The 25360-nt window shown below is 43.0% G+C and overlaps 1 protein-coding gene across 1 annotated transcript in view; it reads right to left on the bottom strand.

The window, feature by feature from the left end:
• LOC124606160 (dipeptidase 1-like) overlaps positions 1-25360 on the bottom strand; it is a 369120-nt gene that overhangs the window by 281774 nt on the left and 61986 nt on the right. The window contains exon 3 of the mRNA XM_047138127.1: positions 6221-6365. Coding sequence (XP_046994083.1) covers positions 6221-6365 — 145 coding nt within the window. The remainder of the gene's footprint in view (positions 1-6220; positions 6366-25360) is intronic.

Raw genomic sequence — 25360 nt, 5'->3', positions numbered from 1 at the left:
GAAAAAATGTCACCGTATTACCAACAATTGAAACACCTATTCATCCTACTAGACTGTATACCTAGAATATATTACCGTGTAGTTGCAGTTTCAGTGGGCAACAATGTATTGAACTAACACTTCGCTGCATCCTTCTGGTGAAGAATGCACCTATTGTTGTCAAAAAGGCATGCAGTAGCGAAATGCACATGGGATAAAACTGCAGTGCATTGGCGGGGCCGTCTTTTGTACCCAGGTGGCTAGTGTGAGTAGGTTTTGACGTGAATATGGCCGTACGACGGCAATTAACAGACTCTGAATGTGCAATGGTAGTTGGAGCTAGACCTATTGGACATTTCATGTCGCTTATCGTTAGGGAAGTCAATACTTGTATATAGAGATCCGCAGTGTCAAGAGTGTGCTGACAACACCAAATTTCAGGCATTACCTCTTACCATGGACAACGCAGTGACCGGTGGCCATCACTTTGAGACCGAGAACAGCGACGTTTTCGTATAGTCGTCAATGCTAACAGACAAGCAACACTGCGTGAGATAACCACAGAAATCAATGTAGGTGGTACAATGAATATATCCGTTTGGATAGTGGGGCGAAATTTGGCAGCAGACGACCGTCGTGAGTGTATTTTCTAATAGCACGACATGACTTGCAGCGCCTCTGCTGGGCTCGTTAACATATCGGTTGGACCATAGACGACTGGAAAACCGTGGCCGTGTAAGATGACTCCCGATTTCAGTTGGTAAGAAGAGGTGGTAATGTTTCAGTGTAGTGTGCGCCCCACGAGTCCAAGGACCCAGGCTGTCAACAAGGTACTGTGCAAGCTGATGGTGGCTCCATAATGGTGTTGGCTGTGTTTACATCGACGGGAAATGGTGATGCCCCGCTCCGTGGAAATCATTTGCAGCCATTCATGGACCTAATGTGGCCAAACAAGTATGTAATTCTTTGGGATGACAATGCACCATGATACTGGGGCATAATTGTTCATGATTGGTTTGATGAACATTCTGAACACATCGAATGACTGATTTGGCCACCCAGATCACCTGACATGAATCCCATCATGCTTTTATGGGACATGATCGCGAGGTCAGTTTGTTCTGCAAATCCTGTACAGCCAACAATTATGCTGTTATGGAGGGCTACTGTGGCAGTATGGCTCATTATTTCTGCACATGCTTCCAACAAATTGTTGAGTCCATGACACGTCATGTTGCTGCACTACGCAGGGAGAAAGTAGGTACAACACGATAGTATGAGGTATCCCATGACTTATGTAGCCTCGGTGTATATCTCTGTCTTCCGTGTAGTGTTTCCATGTCCTCGATTTTATTATTTCACGTTTTTGGTGATTCAGACACACAAATTCCTGTCCGTTTACTCGTTTACTTACTATCAGAAATGCTGTTTCATGAGGTCTTTCATTAGAAACTGAATTTCTGTAAATTAAGTTTTTTAGAGACTGATTCGTTCATGTCTCTGTACATCAGTTATTCTTTCATGTATTTGGAATAAAGCAACAACACGACAGTGGGAAAACGGGGTAAATAGTAACTGAGAACTATTTTTCGTTAACAATGATTCGCTTCGAGGTGACGATAGAGGGATAGTGTACAGAGTCCCCAATCTTTACTAATGCCCCGTAAACCAATGCTTTCAGGGTTTCACGCATATCGGCTATTAGCTCAACAATCTTAATTGGTAATTTTTTAATGCCGCACCCACAGTATAGCTGTTTTAATCATTGTGTTTGAGCAGATTGAGGAAATAAATTATTAAAAGAAATGAGATGAAATCAAGTCTCTATTAGCAGGGCGAGGAGTATGACCTACGAGCTATACGAAATATGGTAAGTGAAAAGAATGTTATCCGTGACGTACGTTTCTAAATTTAAATGGGTACATTCGAGCCCTCTTTCATCTTATTCCGTTTATATTCCTCGTTATTACTTCTGAGCTACACAGATGTTTTCGGTGCCATTCGATGAAGTTCTAGGGAAGGGAATACTCATAGGGCGCTTATATTTATTTCCTTCTGATAAACAATTACGTCACCCTGTTTCACCTTGCCCCTTAACGGTAAGTGTGAATTTATTACTAACTGAATTTTTAAATATGCTGGTTGTGTGACATAGAGATTCTCTCCTGTAGAGGTAACGTTATGGAGTTCCTCCATAGGTGACTGGGAACATGGTTACCTCCTGAGCTTTCCCGTCATTTTCATTGGTTTGTTGGTTGATTTCGGGATAGGGGGCCCAACAGTGAGGTCATCAATTCTATCGGGTTGGGAAAGGATGGGGAACGAGGTCGGCCGTGGCCATTCAAACAAACCATTCTGACATTTTCCTGAAGCGATTTAGGAACGTAAAGGAAAACATAAATCATGATGGCCGGACGCTGGTTTGAACCGTCTTCCTCCCGAAAGCGAGCCCGGTGTGCTAACCAATGCGTCGCCTCGCTCGGCGTCAGTTTCGTCCTCAAGTTGGCTACAGGACTGATCAAAGCCAATCGATGAAAACTGATCCTTGCGACAACGACCGTTGTCAAGCACTTTTGTAAGTTACTCTGGGATTGACCGCCGAGGTGTGAGTATGTCTTTGTTCCCTGTAATATGCCTTGGTTTGACAGCATCTTGTTTTAGTCAACTTTAACAGCTATTTTTGTTGGGGAACTATTCAGCTATATGAATTACGCGTTAGAATACGATTTTGATTGTATTTGAGGTGTCATTCCTGTGCAGTCAATATGAAATCGGCGAAACAAACATTGCCTTTTGTAGTAATCGGATACTTTCAGTACCTGTGTCGCCTCTTAGTGTGTCGCTAAGAATTAATATCCCGCAACTCGCAAGCGTCATATTTCTTTGGCTCAGGTACTTTTCAACAAGTTTTCGGGACATAAGGAAGTTACTGATCTGGAGTATTGAATTTCAGTGTGATACACCTGTTGTGTAAAGGACGTAGCTGATTGGTTTGGGTAACCACATCAAGCGATCCACCCAATTTTCTGGTATGAACTATAATTAATTTTATTGCTGATTTTGCAGTCGTTTCCATGGCGCTGGTGTTTCTACCTTAGGATCACATAATCGCCACTTATGATGAAAGTAACTAATTCATGGCCTTAGGCAACACCAGTGAATAGACAAAACTATTCGATGTAGAATGAATTCTTATTTGTGTGGCGGTTTAAATGGAGTTACTGAATTTTTCGACTTTTATGGGAGAGCTCCGATGTCGAATTCTGTCCCACTGTAAAATGGCTCTGAGCACTATGGGACATAACTTCTGAGGTCATCAGTTCCCTAGAACTTAGAACTCCTTAAACCTAACCAACCTAATGACATCACACAGATCCATGCCCGAGGCAGGATTGGAACCTGCGACCGTAGCGGTCGCGCGGTTCAGACTGTAGTGCCTAGAATCGCTCAGCCACCCCGGCCGGCTGTACCACTGTAATTCCCATTTTTAGGTCTGTCTTTGCTTTCATGGTACTGGGATAAGGTCCTACAGTTCATAAAACCTCTTTGGGAACTTTATTGCGTGTAGGAAAAATCTAGCTATCCTGCCTTTGATGAAGTTTCCTAGGTTTATATTATAATGATCCTAGCCTGATGTTTATGGTCAGTATTGGGCCCTTTGACACTTGTTTCCTGAAGTGAAGATTCTGGTATTGTCTTTGTGGCCTTAAGCGATTTCGGCAGAGGAGCCAATATTTCGGCTCACTTCAGTTTTTGCAAGCCCGTTTCTTAGCTACAGTTTACGTGTCTATATATTTATGTGTATATGTATTTATTCTATTTCAGACATCAATGCAGTAACTCGAAAAAATGCTATCCAACTACTTCACATTCGATTCAAAACTGGTTTGAATAGGAACTATACCACAAATCATATTTTGAAATATAGCATAAACGTCTATCATTTATGTACAATAATGTATGTCACAGTTAATTTTTTAGTACCAACTGAAATTCTTAGGAACCGATGTTTGGCACATGTGTATCTTTTTTTTTTTGGTAATCTGGGACAGTCATTATACATGTAACGACGAGTGAGGAACTAAGTGTATTAGCGTGCTTATAATTTGGGACTAGTTATTTTTATACTGTAGACAGCCGTTGGTTCTTTGGCTTACAAGGAAATAAGTTAGATTTCAGTGTTATGCTGGTGAAAAAGAGATGTATCGTCAGTGTCACGAAGAAACTTTTCTTCGACTGAATATCAGCCCAAAACGAAGGTTGCGTTTTATTCAGGCAGCTGACAAAAACTGTACCATTATTGACTGCAGATGAACACAAGAAATCATCCTCTAGACAACGCTACCGGAGATAAGCATCAGCACACGTTAATGGAACGTACTCTTCTCCAAATTAGTTAGAAGTGCAAAGTACAAGCGGTCTGCTCTAAAATATGTTTATTTACTAACTGTTGTCAATAATAAGACTGGGGAGCTGAGTACATTTTACTATCCACTCCCTAAGAAGTCACGTATGCCAGCGTTACGACGCGTCGTGGCAGAGTTCAATCATTACATACGTTAACGGATAATTTTTCTTTCAATATCGATTCCAGAATGTTTGATGTACTTCGTGTGGTTATTCAAAGGTTTACAATAAATATCTGTTTCATCGTAAAAGGATGGAAATGTTTAAGCCCGTCACGCAATTCCATATTCTTGTCTTTCTCAATAGCGTTTCGCGGAATTAACGCCGTCATCGCTCCAGGGATTCACATTTGTGTTCGCGAAGCATTTCCGTAACAGTTAATAGTTGCGTGTTGTTCGAACCTGTAGCTAACAAATCTATCAGATCATCTTTGAATTGCTTCCCTTTCATCGTAAGATCAGATCTGTCGAGGATCCGAAGGGGTTCAGCTGTCCTCAAGAATGGTTTGGGCGGGTATTCTGTAACAATTTTCCTCTAAAGATACCTACATATTCATACAATTCTCCCGGTAAACTGATGTCGACCGTCAGCGTTCCCTACAACCGATTTCACGTACTCGATCTCTTTCACTTCCCCTTGCAAGGCTAAGCCTCAATATTTAATTGACGTTACTATGTCAAGCAATACAACTCTAATACAGTATTTCAAAATTACAGGATTGTTTTTCTTAAACATTTGTTTTAGTTTGCCACATTCAGAGGAAGTTGCTGATCATTACACAAAATAGATATTCTGTTTAAGTCATGTTGTGTCCTTATAGATTGACTGAAATACAACACTTTCTCATATACTGCAGCGTCATGAGCAAACAGTAGCAGACTGCTGCTCACCTATTCGTCAGCTCATTGTGTAGAGAAGAAGAGCGTTGCAGTCACACTTCCCCGCGGCGCTCTTGACGATGCTTTTGTCTCCGACAAACTGTCGCCGTCGAGGAGAATACGGATTACTCCGAGGGCCCAATTTCTTTTATCATTTTTCTTTTTATTCGCGGTCCGATGGGTCGCAAAATTAAAGCCGCAGTAAGAGTCCGATGAAGTTTTGCACAGATGTGTTGCGTCCCGTTCTTAGCACACAGATAATACTTAACGAAGCCTAGAACAGTTGTTTCCCGCCAAGTGTGAAGTCCGTGCTGCTATTCAATTTCCCTATGCAGAGGGATTCCGCCTGATTTCAAGCATATATCACAGGAAAGTGCGGCAGTGGTGCAGCAACTTTGAAGCTGGGGGCACAGAGGTTCATGATGGTGGCAGTCAGGGAAGGAAGTCTATGTCAACCTTAGATCTTGTTTAGCAAGAACAGAAAGAAGTAAAGAGGAATGTTGTCACAAGGCATTGTCTTTCTTCATGACAATTCTCGACCACATGCTACAGCTGCAACAAAGAAGCTCCTGCAACGTTTTCGATGGGCAGTGGCTCCATCTCATTTTTCCCTCTTTCCCCACTTGAACCGCAGCTATGAGGATGACATTTTGGTTCAGACAACGAGCTGCTGACCATCGTAGACAATTGGCGGGAAGCACATGCATCTGCCTACTAAGACAGGTTATCGAAAATCTGTTGCTACGGTACGACCTTTGTCTAAGTGGCGACTAGGTAGAGAAGTAGCTGGAAGGCATACTGGATGTTTCTAATAAGACATTTCTGATTTTCAATGTGTTTTCCATTTCACTTCAGATCCGACAATGAAAAAAATAGCTCTCGTACTTGTCGGGTTACGTGTGAAACTGTAACGAGGAAGCGATGCAGTGAATTCCGGGCGGCCGGAAGCGACTTACCCGTCAATGAGCGGCACGTCGCTGAGTATTCTGCGCACGACTGCGACCCTGGAGTCCAGGCTGGAGGACGGCGGTTCTTGCTGGAAGAGCGGCCCCGCCACGAGCCCGCCCGCAGCCAGGCACAGCGCCAGAGTCACCAGCGAGACCGCCACCGCCCCCAGGCGCCGCCGCCCCCACCGCCGCCGCCGGCCGATCTCCGCCTCACCTGCGCACACCGTTGTAATCTCACAAGCTTGCGCTCTACCCTCTAAAGCATCATTGCCTCAATAAAAGTAAGTGATCTTACGTTCTATGACTTTGCCATCAACGTGAGCACATCAAACTGGAACGAGCTTGGCTATTAAAATTATTAGCATTTTAGCACGTCCATACAAATTGGTAGGAGTAGCGTCATCTAAATTTTGTATAAGAAACTACTGCCCTTCTGACTATAAGCAGACGAAACAGGATCAACAGATAGCCATGTTATCATCGGCCAATAGCGCCATTTGCGTACTATGAGGGTTAGCACACAGCACACCTGGCCATTGTTGATTTAGCAGACCTGGTACCATTGCCACTTGCTCAAGTACTTCCGCAGTTTGCATCATGAGGCTGATTGCTCCCTATTCCAGACATCCCACCAAGGAAGAATCCACTAATCGAACACGATGACCTGCGCAGTTGCGACACTTAACACTCACCACATGTTGTGTAAGAGGAGAGATTAAGCATTGAGTTTGTCATTCAGGTATTACATTTGAATATTGTTTGTGTGAATAACGTGTTATTCCAATTGTAAGAAGGTAAAACGCCTATCTCCACATGTCGGAAGACGACGATAGCGGGATCGTGGCCTGTCGAGCTTGCAGCCTATTGTTCCGGGGCACTGCTGCTCGCACTAGTCCCGATAGTACTTCTGCCATACAAGTGGAGAATCGATAAGTCTACACCCAATGCCATGCAGAATCTCAGTGGCCTTGCACGGTTGCTAGCGCTGGAGAGATTAGACATGTTATTCACTAGTTTGTACAGTGTTGTAGAGCCGTGACATACTTGTCTAGTCAGAATATAGGCTGCTTTGCATTAACAAAAGTGTACACACCGACAATATGACGATGATTAAAGCACTATGGACTGTCTTTACAGAAACCGTCGTTGTAGCTTCACTGGACGCGGCAATATTGTCTGCACGCTGACAGTGTTTCACCCAGTAACAACACTGGGTACAACAGTAATACCTCGTCGTCTTTCTAGAAGCGTCTGTTCACATACAACAACGTGATGAATCATCATGGTCAGTTAAAATTCATGGTGAAACCTTCAGCCTTCATTTATTTCACACGGTTCGCTACTAGTTTCTGTCCTTAGCCATTATTAAGCTTAGCTGGCCAAAACGGCAGGAAATCTATAACGTAAGTTGAACATGGTGTAATTATGGTATAACTTTCCTGCTGTTTATGCCAGCTAAGCTTGAGAATGGAGACCTCCGAAATCAGTAGTGAATTCTGCTAAATAAATGACGGTTTAAGGTTTCACCACGAATTTTTACAATTATTTGGCGGTTGAATATCCCCACGTCCAAGGAGACATCTTGTTCAGGTTTGAAGCGCCTCTTGACGTTTTAATGTTTTTTTTCCTCAAATCCGCCTTATGCAAAACAATTTTTTTAATTCACCCACACACATTTCGACACCTATTTGTCGTGCTCTGTGGGTCAATTTTTTTCCTGTAAAGTGTAATACAAATTTTATAATCGTTTAACTTTTTTATGCCTATAAATTATAACATGTGAGTCGAAAACTAAGCAAAAAACAATTTATAATTATTAAGCCTACAATGGATAAGCGATTATAAATTTCGCCAACTGAAGATGACACATAGGTGTTGATACATGTCTGAGTCAACCGAAAGAGACAGTGTTTCGATAAGGCGAATTGAAAAAAAGGTAAAATTAAAAAAGATGCCCAAGACATGATGAACGTATCTCTGGGTGGAGGGTCCAAACGGAACAAACATTTACAGATTACATTCGTCATCGTCAGAAGGGCGCGAGAACCAAGACCGGTTCGATAAAAAATTTTTTCCACAAGCAACATATACCTTTCCTTCGGATTTTACTCATTTCATAAACACAAAATGTTTCATAATTCTTGGTCAGAAGCGTACAGAAGTACACGATACCTGAAGCAAAGAATTCTCAGTAAACAAGAATCCGCAAACTTTGTGGCTACCAGCCACAACTGACGTTATTCTGCGTAAACTACTGCATGTCGATATCCGCAGCTCGTGATCTAGTGGTTAGCATTGCTTCGTCTGGATCGCGGGATCCAGGATTCGATTCCCGGTCAGGTAGTGAATTTTCTCCACCCGTGGACTAGGTCATTGTCATCATTCCTTCATCATTCGGGAAAAGCAGCGATACTGTACCGTAAAAAGATTGCGAAATTCTACGGGCGCTGATAACCAAGCAGTTGAACACCCCACAAACCAAATATTATCATCATCACACCATGTCGGTCCTGATGAGGTCATTGTCTACATTTTTGAGACAAGGGGCTGCGAACAAAATAGATACGACAGTCGAATACACAGTCAGATTGCCACTTCGGTCATTTATTTGCGGAGCGTCTGTTGTATGAGTGTTCATGGTAACATGGAACATTACAGAAACGACTAGTATGTGGATATATATTTCGTGTATGGCAGGGCTAACGACAATGCTCTGGAGGCCGCTTGACGAACGTTTACAAGGGTCATCAATGCCTCTGAGATTCTGGAAGCTTTCCACATGCTACGGAACCGAGTGGGCCTGCATAACTTACACGATTGCTTGAAAATGTGACTCTACAAACAATCGAACACTGACCAGGAATCTCGACTAGGAGACGTGGCATTTAAATTCGTGGAAGGAGCCACAGTAGTGTTTGGAGAATAATGCATCGCAGTGCTATGTATCCGTATCACCTACAACAAGTTCAGTGCGTTAGTGTGGCGGAATTTGGTTGTGGACTGACGTTCTGTCAGTGTGTTCAGAAAATAAATACAGCCAATCACACGAATATTAACAGTTTATTTACTGATGAAGGGGGCTTACCTCGTGGCGGTGTTTAATTGCATGTTTGTGGTCATCTAGGCTTCAGCCCACAGTCTGCTTCACACGTGTGTACATTATTTTAAAGTTCCTGTTTTCTGTTATAACGCGTATGAGTAAACAGTATTTCCCTTTTCATGCTTCATAGACATGGACATTTAACATTTTCTGCCTTCCATAATTGTACCAACTGTCGGGATTACTTTCTCCCTGGAAAATTCACAGCCATGTGTATAAATTTACCACTATTAAAGCTTCAACCTATGTCTTTGGCATTTATTGGTGCTACAGTCTGTTCTTTCTGTCACAGACGAATATATTCTTTCCAGTGTCAACCGTGTGTTCACGTGCATTACAGGAACTGTCATTTGAGAATGTTTAGATAAAATTTGGACATGAACTTGCATCGGTAAATAAAAAAAACAGCGTCTTTGGTAAGTAAATAAACAATTGTCTTTCAGGTTTCATTTTATTTTCGACCAGAACCTTGCTACTGTCAGATCCTATCGAATTGTTTAGTCTTGCAACGATTTACGAGTTGATGTGCGGGCTATCTGAAAAATTTGTAACTGCTGGAGAGACGTGTACCGTATTGGCTCCACATATCTTGTTAAGGTACGCCTTGGATAAAACTTGATCTTCAGCAGATGCCAATTTAATCGAAAAGATTGCATTTGAAACGATGTTATTGTGGTCTCCAGTCCAAATGCTGGTTTGACGTAGCTCTTCATGCTACTCTGGGCTGTGCAAGCCTCTTCAGTACCGAATAACTACTGTAACCTACATCCTAATTAGTCTGGTTAATGTATTCATCTCTTCGTCCCTCTCTAAGACTTTTACCCCCTTACGTCCGTGTAATAATGAATTGGTGACCCCTTTATGTCTCAAAATCCTATCCACCGATCTCTTTTTTAGTCAAGTACTACCACAAATTTGTCGTCTCTCCATTTCTGTTCAGTACCTCCTCGTCAATTACGTAATTCATCCATCTAATCATTAGCATTCGTCTGTAGACCACATTTCAAAATCCATTATTCTCTCGTCGTTTAACTGTTTATCGTCCATGAGTGGCTACACGCCAGACAAATACTTTCAGACAATTCTTCCTATAATTAAATCTGTATTTAATTTTACTTAATTTATCTCCTTCAGACACACTTTTTGTTACTGATAGTCTACGTTTTTTATCTTTTCTACTTCCGCCATCATCAATTACACGTATTTTGCTGCACAAATAACAATACTCATCTACTACTTGTAGCTTCTCGTATTCTAATCCACATTGCGCAACAGATCCATGGCATCAAATTTGCGAAAGCCCATAATTCTCACTTACTGCGTAGCTTGTTTGGAAATTCGGGCAAAGGTACGTACAATCTTTCTCTGGAATGACGCGAAAGCGTGGCGCATTATGACGTTATGTTCGGGCTCGACGACATTTTAAACATCAAGGTGTCGACACATGCCGGCCGGAGTGGCCGTGCGCCTCTAGGCGCTGCAGTCTGGAACCGAGCGCCCGCTACGGTCGCAGGTTCGAATCCTGCCTCGGGCATGGATGTGTGTGATGTCCTTAGGTTAGTTAGGTTTAAGTAGTTCTAGGCGACTAATGGCCTCAGAAGATAAGTGGCATAGTGCTCAGAGCCATTTGAACCATTTTTTGTAGACACATGCGAAGGAAAGGCCACAGCTAAGAAGTCCATGTGACGTATTCGGTGGGTTAATGCGTCACATTGGCACCACACCTCACCAAAATTCCACCCAACGTCACCGTGGACGTGTCATATGATTATCATATCGTCAAAGCCCCTCTTACTCACATTTCACCCCTTCGTTGTCTATCCGTTGGAGGTCGAAACAACGATGCACAGCGTTGAAATCACGTTGCTTTCTTATGAGTGTCCGCGGAAAACATTTCGACACACAGCCACTCAGAAACGGCTTGTGGAGGCCTCAGGAAGTGGCATAAAGGACATCAATGAAACAACCCCTTAACCTGCGGCGTTCCTGTGGCGTTGTATCCCACAAATTACGTGGTAGAGAACAATTCGCAGTGCATTGAGCAACAGGAAGTCGTTCTCGACAATCTTTCTTGTCAGGGCCTCGGAAGTTTCAACCCTTCTTTAAGAACATTGTGGAGCCGCATCCCAATTAAGACTGATCTAACCCCTTTGGAGCACAGCGCGACATCCGTTTTGCACTCATGTACAGGTCGGAGTTGCTAGAGACCGTCAACAACATTCTACGAAATTTGAAAGTGATGTTAGGTAGAAAACGGTGCATCGCGTCCTCCTGTGTCTTGACCACGATGAGGTTTACGACACTGGCAAAATCGTCCATAAAACGGAGAAGATATTTAATCCCCTCAGTTCATCAAAATCATCAGTGCCACGCAATTGCCTTTGTTGAGCACCTTAAAAGTGTACTTGTGCGGTCAGAATCAGTGACTAGGGTCCTAAGCGCCAGCAGGCAGGCTATGCTGCAGCTCTTAAGCTTGATATTATGCCATCTGGAATGGGAGGGTGTAGAAGAGGTTGCCGGCCTGCAAGCTCCTAGAACTTAGAAACGGGCTCTGTCTGTCCAGGTGCATTTTTAAAATTCATAAGAATGATGTATGGGTTCCACCAAGGGTTTCGCCGAAATGTCGTGGGGTGGCGGAGGGTGAGGGGGGAATGGTGGTCTCTTAGAGGGATCATTTTCCACTTCATTCACGCTTCACACATGTGCGTATCCCCTCTGTAATTGCTCCACAGGAGGACAGAAAATACGGACGCTGAAAAAGCAGAAGCACCCTCTGCTACTTCCGATCACCTTCAAATTTCGTCAAATGGTTTTCATCCCACCGTAGTGGTTGGTTGGTTGGTTTGGGGAAGAAGACCAGACAGCGTGGTCATCGGTCTCATCGGATTAGGGAAGGACGGGGAAGGAAGTCGGCCGTGCCCTTTCAGAGGAACCATCCCGGCATTTGCCTGGAGCGATTTAGGGAAATCACGGAAAACCTAAATCAGGATGGCCGGACGCGGGGATTGAACCGTCGTCCTCCCGAATGCGAGTCCAGTGTCTAACCACTGCGCCACCCCGCTCGGTCCCCCACCGTAGTGTTTCCAATCCATACACGAGAGCAAAAATTGCGGTCGCGCTGTGCTGCACATGGGTGCGAACATTTTCGATGAGGATGAAGCCCAAAACGTCCTTATAGAAAGGCTGAAACGGCTGTGACTGTCAGCAGTGTCAAACGCCGTGGAGAACTTATTACTATTCCTGATCTTATAACGCACTGTCGTTGTCAACCGTGAAATGTGTGAGAATCAACGTCCCAGGGGAAGAGGTGGATTCGTTAACGCTCTTTATACCATGCCCGGAGGCCTTTTCGTGCCACTTCTGAGCAGCGGTGTGCCTGAAATGTTTTCTTTGGTGACTCTCAAGAAACAATGTTTGTTAAAATTCATGGCAAACCCTCAGCTGTCCTTATTTTGTGCAATTCCGTTTCTTTCTAGCTTCTTTCTAAGCTGGCCGAAGTCGAACCATAATAAAGCAATCAGTGTGTTACTAGTTGTCATTGCGAATTTTGTTTCTTGATGAAAACTATTGTACACAGTTATTATTGTAAAAAGCTATGTTAGAACAAATAAGCCCTCGGTCAAAATATTAAGTGAAAATTGACCAGGTTTCGACGCTACTATGAGCGTCGTCTTCAGAATTAGACCAACTGTTCCAAAACATATTACGTGTATAATACACTAATAAAATTAATGTTTGTACTGCCTGGAAAAAGATGCAACCCTTGTTCACTTAAGTCCGAGCAGCCCTTAGCGGCTCGCCCTCTTACTCACAACAATTCATGACGTCGCCTTTCCGGCTTAGATGTTTTTTAATATGTGGCTTGTAAGTACTGCATCTTTTACCAGTCAGTTCAAACTTTAATTTTATTAATGTGTTTTAACCTGGTCAATTTTAACTTAATATTTGTGACCCAGGGCTTATTTGCTCTAATATAATTCTGACACGGTCACTGAACCTCAGCAACTATGTTCAAAGTAGTACTGTAAAAAGCTTTTTACTCTATAATGGAGTCAAAAGAGCGAATTATTGTTATTATCGTTTAACTCTCTAGCCGTTTATGCCAGCCTATGTTTGATCATGGTCTTTTGACCGAAACTGGTAGCAAAGCGAATTTTACAAAATAGAGGGCAGCTGAAGATTTACCATGAATTTGTCGCTGGATATCCCCACCTGCAAACGTACATCAGCGAGGTTTATCGCGGCTCCAGCCTCCATCCGAGAGGCGTCGAAAGAAGACGTGGAATGTGGATAAGAGGGGCTTTAGCAACTTTTCCATCGTGTGACGCATCTACGATGATATTTGCCGGAACAGTGGTCAGACTTGATGCCAGTTTGACATCATTAACCCATATTACAGATCACACGAACTTCTGAACTCTGGCCTTTTTTTTTCGCATGTGCCGAAATCTAGCTGTCTGAAGCGTCGTTGGGTCCGTGGGTGGCGTCACATGGTATTACGCTTTTGAAAATTAGAGAGGAAAGAATTTTAAACTTCCGCGTCGCAATGGGTGGGGATTACAGTTTATCGACTGATCCTTAAATTCTGTTGCGCAGTACAGTTCCTTCAGCATCACCTGATTTAACTCTATTACATTCGATTACCTTATTTCGCTTTTGTGGATATTCCTCTTGTATCGTCCTATTAAGATGCTGTCCTATCCGTTCAACTGCTCTTGGCAGTCATTTGCTGTCGCTGACAGACAACGTCATCGGCGTATCTCAAATTTTTTATTTCTTCTTCCTGAAGTTTAATTCATACTGCAAATCTTTCTTTGGTTCCTTAAGTGGTGTCTCAGCATACGGACTGAGTAACATAACACTGCTTTCTGAACCACTGTTTTCCTTTCATGCCTCACGACACTTACAATTGGTCTATGACTTCTGCACAGGTTGTAAATAGCTTTTCGCTCCCTGTATTGTACCCCTGCTAACTGCATACAGAATTTCAAAGAGAATATTCCACTCAACATCGTAAGAAACCGTCTGTAACTCTTGAAATGCTTTAAACGTAGATCTGCCTTTCCTTAACTTATCTCTTAAGAAAAATCGTAAGATCAGTATCGCCTCATGTATTCCTACATTTCTCTGGAATCCAAACAGATCTTCCCTGAGGTCTGCTTCTACCAGTTTTTTTCCAATCTTCTGTAAAGAATTGGTTTTAGCATTTTGCAAACATGCCTAGTTAAACATAGTTCGGTAATGAGCAGGCCTACCAGCATGTGCTTTCTTTGGAATTCGAGTTATTACATTTTTCCTAAAGTCTGAGGGTATTTCATCGGTCTCATACTTTTTGCACATCAGATAGAATATTTTTGTCATAGCGTTTCAAATAAATTTATTATCATTAATATGGTACTAAATTGAACAATATTTGTCAGTGAAGTCGGTGGTGGCTCGTAACCACGCATTTGCCATTTTCTCGTTGCGTCTTGTTTGCGTATCTGTGTTTGCTTCTTTCACAACATTCTTTAATCGGGTTCAGGTATCGCTAGTAGTTATGATACGGGCTCTGTCGCCCCTATTAGCTTGGCGTCTCAAAATGCCACTTGTGTGGCTAGGACCTTAAATCGGCCCGGCCAACACTGACGTGAATGTGTAAGGTGACATTGGGTACACAATACGGTCATTTCTAATTCACCTAGCCGGTAATTTGGAAGCACCCGTTAGTAGGACCGGCTACATTTCTGCGGTGTTAAGGCCAGAAAGTACTCCCGATCTGCGAGATATTTGTGGCGTTATCTGTCAACATACCTCTTTAGTTGGACTGAAGTTTGTATACGGATAAGTTAGATTGGAATATGTGCCGTCACAATTTCGTTCATTCTGCGTGACTGATGATAGCTGCTATGTTGGAAATTTGGATATGTAATGCAATAAAAAAACAACTGTCATTTCAACCGATACTGACATTCTTTCTATTCTGTACCTCTATCTCTCACCCACCGTACGCTACATTCGGTGACCAAGTGGATTCGAAGCGTTCTTGTTTCGAGAGGTGGCAGCTCTGTTTTCGCACTCTGTATACTAGTAAATAACCTTATCCTTCCCGAATACTTAGTTCTTCGTCGTGCTGCATATCGATGGTGAACAATCCAATTTAAACACACGTAAATATCCCGCAGACCACGCACACGGCGTGGAGGGGCTACTTTGCTTGCCAACTTTGTTTTTATTTTTTTTTTTGTTTTTCTTATTCCTAATAGTGAGTGGAGCTAGTTGAACCCTTGTGTGCTCTTGTAACAGGACTTAGTGCGTCAACACGTGCAGTACGAGAGGAAGGAGTGGAGCTAGGGAGGGAGCGGGGCAGGGGGCGCGGGCGTTTTTGACTAGGTAAGTGAGCGCTCAAAAATGTTCAGATGTGTGTGAAATCTTATGGGACTTAACTGCTAAGGTCATCAGTCCCTAAGCTTACACATTACTTAACCTAAATTATCCTAAGATCAAACACACACACCCATGCCCGAGGGAGGACTCGAACCTCCTCCGGGACCAGCCGCACAGTCCATGACAGTGAGCGCTCTTAAGCGATATAGTAGAGCACATATTTTATTTACATAAACGCAGAACACCCTGAATTTGGGTCCCTGTGGTGGATACGTCATAAAAATATTTAAACAAATGTCAAAACTGTGCTGATGAGACTTCCATGGAAAGTCTGGAAACATTACAGATATAATGACGCCTTATATGTCGAAATGAGAGTTGTCGAAATTCCAACTTACCCAATCAAAAATGGCTGTGACAACATGCATGAACAAGGGGTCAGAGTATGTAACTTACATGCCTAGTGAAGGTATACTGTTGGAGATTTCTGTTCCACTTCCAGCCGGCCGCGGTGGCCGTGCGGTTCTGGCACTGCAGTCCGGAACCGCTGGACTGCTACGGTCGCAGGTTCAAATCCTGCCTCGGGCATGGGTGTATGTGATGTCCTTAGGTTAGTTAGGTTTAAGTAGTTCTCAGTTTTAGGGAACTTATGACTTAAGATGTTGAGTCCCATAGTGCTCAGAGCCATTTTTTTGTTCCACTTCCTTTGCGTTTAAATACGTGATAATACTTTAAACACTGGCGTGCCATTTCTCGACAGGTTAGTACGATCATCCAACAAAAAGGGGCATTATTTTATGTAAATTTCGTTCTTTGTATCCTTAAATAACAATGTTGTAGCACATCAACCAGTAAACACTGTGCCATAGGTTCGACATGCGGCAACTTACTGTGGCCTTTCGCAGAACTTACTGAGAAGTAAAACGTTAATTTGCATAGGTGTTTTGAGTGCCACAGCCTGTTAAGAGTATTTTAAACGTTGAACCTCGCTGTTCAAGTACAGAAACGCTCAACAATATACGTATTCCATCGCATGAACTCACAAACGGGCAGTAAATCGATCGCCCTGTTGAAACTTCCTGGCAGATTAAAACTGTGTGCTGGACGGAGACTCGAACTCGCGACCTTTGCCTTTCGCGGGCAAGTGCTCTTCCAACTGAGCTACCCAAACACGACTCACGATCTGTCCTCACAACTTCACTTCCGCCAGAACCTCGTCCCCTACCTTCCAAACTTCACAGAAGCTCTCCTGCGAAACTTGCAGGACTAGCACTACTGGAAGAAAGGATATTGCGGAGACATGGCTTAGCCACGGCTTGGGGGATGTTTCGAGAATGAAAGTTTGACTCTGCAGTGTGAAACATTCATTCTGAATTGCCTTTTTCATAATTTTGTTAGATTATTATTACAGATTTGTGTCTTTGTAAGCACACTGTCAGTTTCTCTCTTAGGAAACCTTGCATTTTCATGCCTTGACAACAACAAAAATAAATGTTACTCCATACATTTGCCTTTCTGTATTAGACTTTAAATTTATCTCTGTACTGTTCTCTTTCGTTCAATAGTTCTAATACTGTGTAATTGGTAAGGCTTTATACCCTTGATGTCACGAAGAATTGGAGGCCGAATAAAAGTGAGCTACAGCTCTTTTCTGCATGTTATGAGCAAATACTGTACGAATACTGAGTTTATTCTTGAGATGCTCGATTCTTTCATTCCCGATGCCACCATTTCCTACCTGACGAAAGTAGCTTTTAACTTATAAAAAGTACGTAACAAGCAGTTGGTAACGCTGTCATCCATTTTTATTCCAGTCTTGACGTCAGTACGGAAAACGTGCCCAACATAACAACTAACAATAGAAACACTTCCATCGAGTAACCGCCAACGATTTTTCGTTTGACGTGCATTTAAAAAAAAGTTTAATGAAAAATATTTTCAGCAGTTACCAATCGAGCTGCGAAACCTGTTGAGACAAAAGCAAAATGGCATTTTTTCCTGTCAAGCTTTTATCCCGTATATCGGGCGGGAGCAACTGTTACGAGCAAACAAGTACGCCGTTGCCTGTTTCTTTGTTCCTAACGTCACCCACATCTACTGCAATTATTTTCGCTAACAGTTTTCGGTGACGTCTCACGTCTCGCTTAACTACGATAAAAATGTGACACAGTAATTGCTTTCTTTTTGCCACTGTTATTTAGTTACTACAGCAGACGTAACTTTCTTCTTACTTTAGAATTTTCCGACAGAGGATCCTGAAATCGAGTCTGATTTTTACTGCACTATGTTTTCTTCCTTCGTCTTCGAAGACTGAATTCTCAGCATAGGATGTGACATTTACGGATGTACGATCTAGCCTTTAAAATAAAATAAATAAAAGTTTTTGTCTGCAACATAGCGTATTGAAATACTTTTAGTTTCTCAACGACCTATTTTTACGGGTCTATCTGTCATCTTCGTATATTCTGAAAATAATGTTACTGCGCATTTATCGTACAACCATAACGATAGCACACTCCATACCTCTGTTTTACAAATGGATTGTGCTCTCGTTATGGTTTCACGATTCTTGAGAGTAACATTATTAAAGAAGATCAAAGATGACAGTAGCCCATTTCTCGCGGTGTTTTCATGTTTTTGTAGAACTCGTACCGCTCGTTCGAAAAACGCAGGCGTGGCAAAGCCAAAGTGGTGGTCAGACGCTGGGCCCCCAATCCATGAGTACACACTACGAGTCAAATGTAGTCCATTCCTGCCCTGACCGTCGTAGCGTCGGACGTGGGAGGACAGTGGGGTCGTCTCTGGCGTACATTATTCTACGCACAATAATTCCATTATGTACTTTTGACGTCTAAGCTTATCTTCACACAGCCGGTACGTGCAATTAAGAGCGACGTTCACTCGAACTAGATGTTCAAAGCAACCGCACTGCATTTGCATTCACTTCACCACTCTCTGGATCATACGTTGCTGGACCCTACGCAACACATCTGCACCCACCCAAGCTGAAACCGCATGCATGCGAGCTATTGGGTCGTGTGCGTCTATGAGTGTGGTTCTACCAACTTGTCCCTTTAAGTGGCCGCACTTGTGCGACCGAGCCATTACCCTGGAACAGCTTCGTTTAAGGTTACGGACTTTCATTCCACAGTGTCGCGGTGCGCCCTCATGCTGAAACCATAGTTGTCGCCGACAACCAAGTGGGGAGTTTTATGATGAGTCAAGCAAAGTATTTCAAAGAAACGTACGACACAGGAGCGGATTCAACTTGTCCGGCAGCGTTATGGGCCCTCAAGCACCCTTCCCAACATTCCCGGCCAACAGGTTATGCCAAAGGGGCCTGAAAGCCACGTTAACCGAAGACATGTGGGCCGGCCGCTGTGGCCCAGCGGTTCTGGGCGCTACAGTGTGAAACACCGCTAAAGTCGCTGGTTCGAATCCTGCCTCGGGCATGGATTAGTGTGATGTCCTTAGGTTAGTTAGGTTTAAGTAGTTCTAATTTCTAGGGGACTGATGACCTCAGATGTTAAGTCCCATAGTGCTCTGAACCGTTTGTACCATTTTAGAAGACATTTAGGTTGTGTTCTGACGAATAATGGCTGCGGTGGAGAACCTAGCTTCACGAGTGATGCTACGTTCGTCGGTACATATCACGTTATTAATAATATGTTACTTATATTCCATTTGGTGCAAAAGCCATTCACAAAACTATACTCGTCGAATATGGTCTTCTGGCAGCTGGTGTTGAGCTAATTTGCAATGATACGGATGTAGTTCTTCAAAGAGTAACATTTCAACAAACCGTCTTTGAGAAACCTGGAACTGCCTAGCAGTATCACGGCTTCCTCGCCGAGGTGACTGATGAACGTCCTCAAGAACCTTGTTCTCTGTTTGTTAAGTACGTCTAGTCCTTGGACGACCTCTGTTCATTACTTGTGGATAAAGATTATCAAAAGGTGTTGCACCAGGCGACGAAAAACTTTCGTATCTGGTTGGCACTTTTGTGGGTACCTTGCAGCTTACGTACAAGCAGCAGCAGCTTGATTATCGGATGCACCTAGCACCAAAAGCATATCGACGTATTCATAGTTTGTGTACTCCATCGGAAACTTGACAGGACCTCTGTGGTTGTGCATTGTGCTGTTGATGGACACATACATGTATTGTAATGGATCCCATTATCATCTGACTGGTTATTGTTGCGTGACAAAATGAAGAGACTTTTGTTAGGCAAACTTTTAGCTTGAATCTGTATGACGAATCACCTGCCGACCTCCAAGTACATAATTTTCTCTTCATTCTGTATACCACGTCTAGGTTCACGGAAAGCAGCGAAAAACGGAACAACGGCCCTGAGTTCAGCTGTCTTTGCAGCGGTGGTACAAAGTCGCCTACAAAATACCACATGCTGCATTTTGACTTGCCCCTTTCCGCAATTATATGCTGAAAAGCCTGGCTAATATCGTGTAGGTCTCCCGGATGTACACAGAAGTTCCACCACACGACGTGGCATGGATTCGACTAATGTCTGAAATAGTGCTGGAGGGAACTGACACCATGAATCCTGCAGAACTGTCCATAAATCCGCAAGAATACGAGGGGTTGGAGATTTCTTCTAAAGAGCACGTCGCAAGGCATCTCAAATATGCCCAGTAATCTTCGTGTCTGTGGAGTTTGGTGGCAAACCGAGGTGTTTAAACTCAGAAGAGAGCTTCTGGAGCCGCTCTGTAGCAATTCTGGACGTTTGGGGTGTCTCATTGACCTGGTGGAATTACCCAAAGCCGACTGAATTCTCAATGGACATGAACGGATGTAGGTGATTAGGTAGCATGCTTATGTACGTGTCATCTGTCAGAGTCGTATCTAGACGTATCAGGGGTCCCATATCACTCCTACTGCACACGCCACACACCATTACAGAGCCTTCACCAGCTTGAAAAGTCGCCGGATAACGTGCAGGGGCCATGAGTTCGTGAAGTTTTTTCCTTACTCGTGCATGTCTAGCCGCTCGATACAATTTGAAACGAGACTCGTCCGACCAGCAACGTGTTTCCAGTCATCAACTGTCCAATGTCGGTTTGAAAGGGTCCAGGCGATGAATAAAGCTTTGTGTCGATGATGTTCCTTTGAATGGTTCGCACGCTGACCCTTGTTGATGCCGCTGCATTGAAAAGTGTAGCAAATCTGCGGAGGGGTTGCACTTCTGTCACGATTCTCTTCAGTCGTCGTTGGTCCCGTTCTTGCAGGATCATTTTCCGGCCGCAGCGGCGTCGGTTTGATGTTTTACCAGATTCCTGATATTCACGGTACACTCGTAAAATGGTCGTACGGGAAAGTTCTTACTTCATCGCTACCTTCAAGCTGCTGTGTCCCATCGCTCGTGCGCCGACTATAGCACCACATTCAAGCTCACTTAAATCTTGATAAGCTGTCATTGTGGCAACAGTAAACGATCTAATAAATGCGCCAAACACTTGTTGTCTTTTATAGGCGTTGCCGACCGCAGCGTTATATTCCGCGGGTTTTTATATCTCTGTATCTGAGTACACATGCTTATACCAGCTTCTTTGGCGCTTCATTCAATATTACGAGCATTTTCACTGTTCTGAACGTGCTTCCTCAAAAACAAAGGTAACTAGCGTAATAAAGTCAATAAATCTTAATTACATTAATATTCTGCAACGGGCCGCCATAGACCATATGGCCCTTATACTAAAATGCTCGTAAGAGCCGCGGAAAGTTTGTTGGTGTAGTTCTGATTCACTCTGTAAATCAGTTAGTTTCAGCACAGCTCATTCGATACATTGTACATATCGTTTTCCTGCTGAGAGAACTGGAAATCTCTGAGGGTCTCCCCCTCGTAATGTGGCAATTGTAAGGTACTGGCGTGTCTGGAAAGAGAAGCATTCACTAACATCGAACATAAATTAATTTTTTAGATTGTCTTTTCTTAAATGATATCAAATGTAACGTTGAGATAGTCAGGTCAAACAAGAAGGGAATAGAATCTTTCGACATTTTGAGCTGCAGAAGAATGTTGAAGATTAGATGGATACATGGGATAACTACGGAAGATGTACTAGAGCGAACTGAAGAGAGAAGAAATTCACGCTGCAACTTGACTCAAAGAACAGGTCGGTTGATAGGATACATTCTGAGATATCACAGAACCGTCAATTTGGTAAGCGAAAGAAGCATGGGACGTAAAACGTCTAGAGGGAGAGCAATGCTCGGCTACAGACGTTAGTTTAATGCGGTTGTAGGTAGCACAGTAGGTAATGCCCGAAACTATCCGAACGACCAGAACTGCGTTTTGCCTTATCCCACCTGACGTGGCTTTCTTGCAGGTCCTCTAATCTCTTTCCCGCACAGTCGCTCGACTATACAGAATGGTTACCCACGAGCCCAATAGAGCACATTGTAACTTACAGAAATCAATCCACATGTAAATTAAAACAAAATGTAGCAGATATTCGGAAATACGTTATTAGAGACGATACTGTCCTTACGCAGGCAACTGTACTTTAATACTGACATTGCAGAAGTATTTCCACACGTGTCAGAATTAACTAAATTCTTGAATGAACTGTGACAGAAGCCCGCGAAATAGGGGACGTACTAGGACATGTACTGAATCTATGAAATAGTGCACTGATAATGACTCGGCACTGGAAGAAATCAAGATTTACTTCAATAAAACCTGAAAGAAGAGGACGAGTGATAACTGTGCTCCATCATTTTGAAAGTCATATCACAGCCGTTGAGTGCATACACATTCCTAATGGAAGGTAACTTGATAAAATTTCCCATGCTGAAAAAGTGGAAGGAGCGATCTACATTTAATTTGAAAAACTTTTTATAGCCAAGTTCGCATGAATTAATATACAGGGTGATTCAAAAAGAATACCACAACTTTAAAAATGTGTATTTAATGAAAGAAACATAATATAACCTTCTGTTATACATCATTACAAAGAGTATTTAAAAAGGTTTTTTTTCCCTAAAAAACAAGTTCAGAGATGTTCAATATGGCCCCCTCCAGACACACGAGCAATATCAACCCGATACTCCAACTCGTTCCACACTCTCTGTAGCATATCAGGCGTAACAGTTTGGATAGCTGCTGTTATTTCTCGTTTCAAATCATCAATGGTGGCTGGGAGAGGTGGCCGAAACACCATATCCTTAACATAACCCCATAAGAAAAAATCGCAGGGGGTAAGATCAGGGCTTCTTGGAGGCCAGTGATGAAGTGCTCTGTCACGGGCTGCCTGGCGGCCGATCCATCGCCTCTGGTAGTTGACGTTCAGGTAGTTACGGACAGATAAGTGCCAATGTGGTAGCGCTCCATCCTGCTGAAATATGAATTGTTGTGCTTCTTGTTCGAGCTGAGGGAACAGCCAATTCTCTAACATCTCCAGATACTGTAGTCCAGTTACAGTAGCACCTTCGAAGAAAAAGGGACCAAAAACTTTATTGGCTGAAATGGCACAGAAAACGTTCACCTTAGGCGAGTCACGTTCATACTGAGTTGTTTCCCGCGGATTCTCAGTGCCCCATATACAGACATTGTGATGGTTGACTTTCCCGTTAGTGTGGAAAGTTACTTCATCACTAAACACAATCTTTGAAACGAAAGATTCATCTGTTTCCATTTGAGCAAGGATAAAATCACAGAATCGATTCTTTTAATCTTATCAGCTGCAGACAGTGCTTGAACCAATTTCAGACGATAAGGTTTCATAACTAACCTTTTTCGTAGGACTCTCCATACAGTTGATTGTAGAATTTGCAGCTCTCTGCTAGCTCTGCGAGTCGATTTTCCTGGGCTGCGAACAAATGCTTGCTGGATGCGTGCTACATTTTCATCACTCGTTCTCGGCCGTCCAGAACTTTTCCCTTTGCACAAACACCCATTCTCTGTAAACTGTTTATACCAACGTTTAATACACCACCTATCAGGAGGTTTAACACCATACTTCGTTCGAAATGCACGCTGAACAACTGTCGTCGATTCACTTCTGCCGTACTCAATAACACAAAAAGCTTACTGTTGAGCGGTCGCCATCTTAGCATCAACTGACGCTGACGCCTAGTCAACAGCGCCTCAAGCGAACAAATGTACAACTAAATGAAATTTTATAGCTCCCTTAATTCGCCGACAGATAGTGCTTAGCTCTGCCTTTTGTCGTTGCAGAGTTTTAAATTCCTAAAGTTGTGGTATATCGTTGACGACCGTTCATAAGAACTTAAACATTATCTTCTGACTTTCAAAAACTTTTTGGTTGTAAATCGTGTTCGATTTTGAGTTTATCACTCTTGTCATGTCATCATTATGTTGGATAAAACATAGCACATTAATCCTAGGTTTGTGAAAAGTAAAACCATAAGCAGATAAAATGCGCCTTGTGGAGATGGGAATCTCCTCACACACGGGCACTCCACTGAGGCTTGTTAGTTTTTGCAACACACTGTTATGTAAATGCGAACATTTATACCAATGTGCATTTTTGCTGCATATATTGTACAGCAAGAACTAGGGAGCCTTAATGGAGTGCTACATGTATAAACCTTCTCATTTGCGCATCGTGCTTTTTATCTACATTTGGTTTTACGTTTGACAGGCCTACGAGGGTAAGTCAATTATTATCCGCAATTTAGTTATGCTTTTTGTTTATTTTGGTAGTACTGTCGTTTTACACTGATGACGCATGCTTTGTTAGTCCGTTGTTTTATCTTTGTAATTTTCAAGCTGCAAAGTTAATTTCGTTATCGTTGCCGTGCTGTTAATCATGGCTGCTCCGCTAATTGCACGAAAGAAGGGCAACGTTCAGTGATCCTTTTTTGTAATCGGAAGAAGTATCAGGGGCCGAAATTCATCGGAGACTTTCTGTACAGTACGGAACAGTGTTTTTCCTCAACAGAGTGTCTACGAATGGACTGAAAAATTTCGAGCTGGTCACACAAGAGTTACGCACGATGAAGAAGCCGGACGACCGTTTACCGTCACAAATGAAACCATTGAGCGTGCAAGCGAAATGATTCTCTTAGACAGACGATTAACAACTGACGAAGTGGCATATCGTCTGCAAATTAATCATGGTTCTGCCTACTTGAGTTTCATAAAGTTTGTGCGAGATGAGTTCCAAAACAACTCACACAGTTCTATATACAAACGCGCTTGTACTTCTGCAAATAACATTTGGATCGCTATGCTAACAAAGGGGACAAATTCTCAGACAGGATCATTGCTGGCGAGGAAACATGGAACCATCATTACCAGCTGGACAGTAAACGTCAGAGTATGGAATGGAAACATCAAAATTCGCTTTGCAAGGAAATGTTTTCCGTAGGAAAACTGATGCTTACAGATTTTTGGGACGCACAAGGTCCAGTACTGGAACATTATGGGGAATGGGGCGCAACAATGAACAGTGTACGTTGCAGTGAGATGCTTACTGCCAGGCTAAAGTCTGCAATTCGAAGCAAACGCCGAGGATTATTATTAAAAGGCGTTGTGTTGTTGCCCAACAATGCCCGTCCGCATACTGCTACCCACACTGCTGAAACGCTCCAGAAACTCAATTTGGAAGTACTTGATCATTCCCCACATAGTCCCGATCTTGCCACTTCTGACTATCCTTCGTTCGGTCCACAGGCAGTCGATTTGCCTCGGATGAAGC

Source organism: Schistocerca americana, chromosome 3 (genome assembly GCF_021461395.2).
Source record: "Schistocerca americana isolate TAMUIC-IGC-003095 chromosome 3, iqSchAmer2.1, whole genome shotgun sequence".
Taxonomy (NCBI): Eukaryota; Metazoa; Arthropoda; class Insecta; order Orthoptera; family Acrididae; genus Schistocerca; species Schistocerca americana.
The sequence above is the reverse complement of the archived record's forward strand: the minus strand, read 5'-3'. Positions and strand labels throughout refer to the sequence as shown.